Raw genomic sequence first — 7,198 nt, 5'->3', positions numbered from 1 at the left:
TGAGGCTGCAAGGACTGGTCTAACAGCCAGGTGGGACTGAGGATCAGGTGAGTATATTGTCTTCATTTTAGCCCCCTACCACTTACCCCCTCGCAGTGCGGGGGTAGCCCCCCTGCATGGTTATATTTGAATAAATCTTGGAGTTCTTTAAATGTATATCTATGTTTCATTGTATAATCCTCTGTGTATACCACATTATATATCTTTTGTTTTATTTCATTTGTCACTAAATTGGTTGGATGGTGATACTGATCTGTGTTTTTGCTCCATTAGAGCTGATCATGGAAATGATTGTCCCCTATGGAAGTGCATTTACCAGTACGATGCTTTGCTTTAGGTGCACGTTTCCAGAGATCTGCAGATTGCTACGTCTACACCATCGAGCACTGCTTCTCAACCAAACAAGGCCAGCAGTGAATTTGTCTTTTCTGGTAGAATGACTCTTTCCTCTGAATGGCTTGATTATCTCTACAAAATAGTCAGTTTCCTCTATTTTTGCATCAATAGAAGCATTCATTCGTTGGCCATCTTTCATGTCACTGACCAAATGAGTCAGTTCACAACCAAATGAGTTTCATTGAATTTATTTTTCTAGTTGAGTTTTATTTATACTTCAGGATTCTTTTCTAAGATCTGATGGATTTGTTGCTGCTAAATAATCCTGATCCATTGTATATTTTAAACTTTACCTATCGCTTATATTAGTTAGAAGGATGCAGCCTGTTATGGTAAGTTAGCAGAAAGGCACTCCTCATGGCTATTCTTTTTTTCGGTTATTTTAGGCTGTCAGGGTTATTCACAAAAGGGTGAAGAGGTTGGAGGAGGCAGGAGAAGTGAACAATCTTGGATAACGTAGCTGAACTGGAAAGTGAGCTGAATTGGAGAATTCTTCCAAATCAACTATTTTAGCCTAAATTGTTCACTTCTCCTGATTCTCCAAACTCTTCACCCTTTTGTGAATAACCCTGTAAATGTTGTGTCACCTAAAATATTTGCTTGCTACTTTAGGTAAATGAGACAAATGCACTTAAAGGAAACATTGTCTTTTTTTTCCATTAGATAGATTTTCTAAGTTTAGTTTGTAATTATTTGTCCACATGGAGGCAGCCATATTTGGTAAAAATAGATTTCATGGCATGAAACATTCACAGATCCCCTGGTAATCAGTGACCATGTGACCTAAGCAAAAGAATAAGAATATTATATTATTATATATGATAACATACAACGATTTTACTGCTAAAATGATTCAATTGTATTGATATATCTATTTAAAACATAAACATATGTCTGTAAAGCATCCAACAACTGTTCACACCTTTACCCTTTAACACCCATAGATCCCCTGGTAGCCAAGGAAAAAGGGCTTGATTTAAAGTGCTTTTGCTGCTTGTTTGCAGTATATAAATACTTCAGTGTGTGTTGTCTGGACACAGGTTTACTATAAATGCTGGATTTCTTAATTATTTTACTACTCAGCACCTCATCAAACTTGTTTATAGTGCAATGCCAATCCTCCCATTTACAAGTCTGTACATAATCTATCAGGGCTATTCACGAAAGGGTGAAGAGTTTGGAGAAGGCAGGAGAAGTGAACAAACTAGGACAGCATAGCTGAACTGGAAAGTGAGCTGAATTGGAGAATTTCTCGAAATCAGCTATGTTGTCCTAGATTGTTCACTTCTCCTGTCTTCTCCAAACTCTTCACCCTTTTGTGAATACCCTGTATATTTCTTTTGGTTATTGATTTGTTTGTAAATAGAGGCATCATTTTGTTTTTGTTTTTTTTAGGGACTTCCTTCCACGCGGCTCTGGTATTGTGACTAGACGTCCATTGGTTCTTCAGCTCATCACTTCCAATATAGGTAGGAAGTTTTGGGGATAATAATATTTTTAAAATCCTTCTAAAACTCATAAATATGTCCCAGTGTTTGTAAACAGTGTTGGATTAAGGCCAGCTGATGCCTTAAGCACAGCCCAGGAATGGTGCCCCTCATCACTTCCATTGCGTAACTGACAAGATGTGGGGATTCAATGGGGTTGATTTACTAAAGGCAGATAGGCTGTTTGCTTTGTAAGGGAATTTTCACTCCGTTTTCACTTCACTTCACTCCTCTTTACCACATTCACTATGCTAAGGGAAAATTCCCTTGCAAAGTAAACAGCCTATTTTCGTAAATCAACCCAATAAATGCTAAAGGGGAAATAAGAAATTTAAATTTAAATTTTCTTTCAGGCCATCTTCTAGGCTAAACCCTACAACTAAAAAATAAACTATTTTTTTTATTTATCACTATAAGTAGGCAGTTAAAAATATGAGCAAATTATTTACATATAATTAGGACAAAAATACAAATGCTAATTATCTGCATGCAGCCCTGGTGAGACTCAAACGCAGCCCTGGTGAGACTCAAATGCTGCCCTGCTGAGATCTGCATGCTGCCCCGGTGAGACCCAAAAAGCAGTCCTGGTGAGATCTGCATGCAGTACTGGTGAGACCCAAACACAGCCCTGATGAGATATGCATGCAGCCCTGGTGAGATATGCATGCAGCCCTGGTGAGATATGCATGCAGCCCTGGTAAGATCTGCATGCAGTCCTGGTGAGACCCAAACGCAGCCCTGGTGAGATCTGTACGCAGCCCTGGTGAGACCCAAACGTAGGCCTGGTGAGATCTGCACGCAGCCCTGGTGAGATCTGCACGCAGCCCTGGTGAGACCCAAACGCAGCCCTGGTGAGACCCAAACGCAGCCCTGGTGAGACCCAAATGCAGCCCTGGTGAGACCGCACACAGCTCTGTATAATTGCTTTATAATCATGGATTGGTGGGATCTGTAGTCCTCTATTGCTGGTTGTCATTCTCCATTGCAAAGGGGGCTTTGTTCAGATTCAAATCTGGAACGCATCACTTAGGTTTTTGTTGTAACTCATGATGTGTAAGATAATATAAAATGTTGTTAACAACTCACGTAATTGTTTTTTCTAGAATATGCTGAGTTCCTACACTGTAAAGGAAAAAGGTTTTCAGATTTTGATGACGTTCGTCAAGAAATTGAAGCAGAGACAGACAGAACAACTGGTGCAAATAAAGGAATTTCATCCATTCCTATAAATCTGAGGTTCAAATGCTGCCCTGCTGAGATCTGCATGCTGCCCCGGTGAGACCCAAAAAGCAGTCCTGGTGAGATCTGCATGCAGTACTGGTGAGACCCAAACACAGCCCTGATGAGATATGCATGCAGCCCTGGTGAGATATGCATGCAGCCCTGGTGAGATATGCATGCAGCCCTGGTAAGATCTGCATGCAGTCCTGGTGAGACCCAAACGCAGCCCTGGTGAGATCTGTACGCAGCCCTGGTGAGACCCAAACGTAGGCCTGGTGAGATCTGCACGCAGCCCTGGTGAGATCTGCACGCAGCCCTGGTGAGACCCAAACGCAGCCCTGGTGAGACCCAAACGCAGCCCTGGTGAGACCCAAATGCAGCCCTGGTGAGACCGCACACAGCTCTGTATAATTGCTTTATAATCATGGATTGGTGGGATCTGTAGTCCTCTATTGCTGGTTGTCATTCTCCATTGCAAAGGGGGCTTTGTTCAGATTCAAATCTGGAACGCATCACTTAGGTTTTTGTTGTAACTCATGATGTGTAAGATAATATAAAATGTTGTTAACAACTCACGTAATTGTTTTTTCTAGAATATGCTGAGTTCCTACACTGTAAAGGAAAAAGGTTTTCAGATTTTGATGACGTTCGTCAAGAAATTGAAGCAGAGACAGACAGAACAACTGGTGCAAATAAAGGAATTTCATCCATTCCTATAAATCTGAGGATATATTCACCAAATGGTATGTGAGTCATTTATCAAAACATGAGCTAACAAATTAGTAGGGATGCACCGATAAGAAGTACCATACTCGGTACAGGTACAAATACAAGTACAGATACTTTTCCAGCTCCAAGACTAGACTAGAGAAAAAATTCAAAAGTTAGGAGACAGCTGTCATTTGTAAGGAGCATACAGAGCTCCTGGGATTTGTACATCCCTGTTTTAATGTATGATTTTGTTTTTATAAATATAAATAAAGGGATGCACAGATACCATTTTTGCAAGTACAAGTACTGATACTTGCCCAAGTACCCACAGATACAAGTACTGATACATTTTTGTGTATTGTCATGTGACAGTTTTTATAAAACAATACAAACTAATGATTTCAGGACAGTGGTGGAGCGCCAGAGCTAGGTCCCAGCAACAACATTTACAACCCTGGTAGTTCTCATGAAAATGGCAAGTATCGGCACTTGTATCTGAAAAGTATCGGTGCATCCCTACAAATTAGTGTATGCTACATGCAGCAAAATGTAAGTGTTCTTTTTTCTATAGCAAGCATTGCTCCTTTTTTTTTTAGGTAAGTACAATCCCATGCAGGTGAACTATATACACTGGGCTGAATTTATCACAGCAGTTGCGACAGTTTTAGTTTTGCGACAGTTTTAGTTTTTTATGTGCAAATCTGTCTTTTAACATGTGCCCCTGTTTTGACCTGAGCTTGCACTACTTTTCCAACTGCACGTGTTTTGCACCTGTTGTCATCTGCACTTGTTCTGCAGCTGTCTGAAACTGGAGCATCACCTGACAAAACAATCACAACTTAAGAGGTCCCCATGACCACTTCTGCAAGAAGCGACAGTTAAGCTTTTTGCCTGGAGCTAAGAGTCTTCTTTCCTGGAGTCTATTAAACCTTATTTATGAACATTACACTAGAATCATAAATCTGGTGCAAAGTGCATCAAATATTTTCCGTGCAAGTTGAAACACTCACAATTGCTATGATAAATTCCCCCCACTATATAAACATTTCCATAGCACTCAAACATATTTGTATAAATTGGACTTTGGAACTGGCAAACAACAAAAATAATAAATATGTTGTACTTAAAATCACAATATTTAATTGTACAAGAATATATTAAAAGCATTTAATAACAATAATAATTGATTGAATGCAGCAACATCTCATTTTGAAGCTTTATATTTACAACAATGCCTCTGACAGCACCCTCTGCTCAGTTCACATATATTGTATATCTAGTAAAATTGTATAACTATCACCATTGGTCTAAAATACTGTCAGGGCTATTCACAAAAGGGTGAAGAGTTTGGAGAAGGCAGGAGAAGTGAACAATCTAGGCCAAAATAGCTGAAGTGAGCTATGTTGTTCTAGATTGTTCACTTCTCCTGCCTTCTCCAAACTCTTCACCCTTTTGTGAATAGCCCAGTTTGTCTTGTATTGCATATAGTTAGTACTAATAGCAGGTTAGAAGGGGCTAGGTCCAATGTATTTCTTGGTCTGTGATCTGAACAGAAGATTCTCGGAGTGGATGCCAGAGGTATTGTTGTAAGTCTAAAGCTTCAAAATGAGATTTTGCCACATCCAATCATTTATATTGTTACTATATTTTTAAATAAATTATTGTACAATCAATTGCAGGCTGCGGTGCAAATAATACATTAAAAAAAAAATGGTAAAAGTCCTAGGCATGAACAATCATTTAACCATTGCACTACATGGGAAGATTTTTCTTTTTTCATAGAGTTCATCTTTAAGTAAGAAATGTATTGTGTGTAATAAATAATCTGTCTTCCTACACAAGATTTTGGCAACTGTATATGTTTTTCTGTAGTGTTTCTGTGGATATTAAGAAAGCATGTTATCACATTCATTTAATGGCTACATGTGTCATTCTTGCAGTGTTGAATCTGACCCTTGTTGACTTGCCTGGCATCACAAAAGTGCCTGTTGGTGACCAACCTGCAGACATTGAATCTCAGATTCGAGAAATGATTATGCAGTTCATCTGTCGTGATAATTGCCTTATACTTGCTGTGACTCCTGCAAATACTGACCTCGCCAATTCAGATGCCTTAAAGCTTTCTAAAGAAGTAGATCCTCAAGGTATGAATCTTTATTTTCTGCTAACACTATTTCCCTGGTGGTCATACCTTTCCATTGCCCAGAGAGGTACAGAAGTGACCACTATGTTTTTAGTACAGACAGGTTTTTCTGTTAAGAGGGGGGTTCTTATTCTTTCATTTTTTTCTTCCTCTGTGTTGCCTCTGCTCCCATTCTTCGTGTGATTACTTTCAAGTCTGAAGGCTCATTTACACCAGGTGAGTTCAGTTGCATTCACCCTGGGTTTTTCACTGCACGGACAGTTGAGAAACAATTGCTGTCTATGGGTCCTGTTCACACCACATTAATGTGTTGGTGTGTGGAGGAAAACTGTACGCATGCTGCTTGGCAACATTACTTGGCTATCAAAATACAAAAAATGATGTATAAACAAACGCATTCAAAAACCACAGTTAAGAATACAGTCAAAAGCAGCACAACATGGTAAAAAAAAACGTGTGTTTCTCTGCATTTTTATGTGTGATGTGGTGGAATCTTGCATCCTTGTCCTTCCAATCTGAATGGACTGTGCTTCTCTTCTCTAGCCACTGGGTGGTGCTGCGCATATAGGAAGCATATGATCAGCAGCACTCATAGGTGTAGTCCATGTACCAGAGATGCAGAGGATGGCGGCTGAGACATTTTGACATTTGAACCGATGTCTTCCTCTACGCTGTAGACGTTTGCACAGTGGTTATCAGGAAACGGTGTTTCTTTTTCAGTGTGATATTCTGTTTCCTGGGAGACAACAAATTCACTACTGAATGAAGTTGCTGCTCCATAGTAGAAAAAGAAGCATTTTGTCTACTCCCTGGAAGCATCGGGAATGATTTCAGAAATGCCATTAACATTCACACACTGTGCTTTTGACCTGAAGTTGAAAATGGTCTTGGCAAACACTCATGTTGTTCCTCTGTGTGTCATGAGAGATATTTTATGTGTTCAGTAATTTGATACACAAATCTGTTAGCCGGGAGACATCTGTCCACATATTAACACAATCTACTATGACACCACTTATTTATATATTAGAGGGAATATGTGGTCACAATGCAACAGCCAACGTGACTAATGTTTGTATGATTTATTTAAAGCACATGTTGTCTAAATAGAAGAGCCATGTGTATTCTTATTTGAATCTTGGCGAGCTCTGTCTTCTTGTGCAGTGCGGCTGGTCTTGTATCCACCCCCTCTTGTAGTTTTCTGCAGGCATCTTGTACTGGGTGGAGCCTGCTGGGTCCC

The 7,198-nt window shown here is 39.7% G+C and overlaps 1 protein-coding gene across 1 annotated transcript in view; it reads left to right on the top strand.

Moving 5' to 3' along the window:
* DNM3 (dynamin 3) overlaps positions 1-7,198 on the top strand; it is a 212,304-nt gene that overhangs the window by 2,552 nt on the left and 202,554 nt on the right. The window contains exons 2-4 of the mRNA XM_018566844.1: positions 1,792-1,865; positions 3,698-3,847; positions 5,756-5,959. Of these exons, the coding sequence (XP_018422346.1) occupies positions 1,792-1,865; positions 3,698-3,847; positions 5,756-5,959 (428 nt within the window). The remainder of the gene's footprint in view (positions 1-1,791; positions 1,866-3,697; positions 3,848-5,755; positions 5,960-7,198) is intronic.

Source organism: Nanorana parkeri, unplaced genomic scaffold, assembly GCF_000935625.1.
Source record: "Nanorana parkeri isolate BGI_ZX_2015 unplaced genomic scaffold, ASM93562v1 scaffold982, whole genome shotgun sequence".
Classification (NCBI taxonomy): domain Eukaryota; kingdom Metazoa; phylum Chordata; class Amphibia; order Anura; family Dicroglossidae; genus Nanorana; species Nanorana parkeri.
This window is presented reverse-complemented; position numbering and strand designations above follow the sequence as displayed.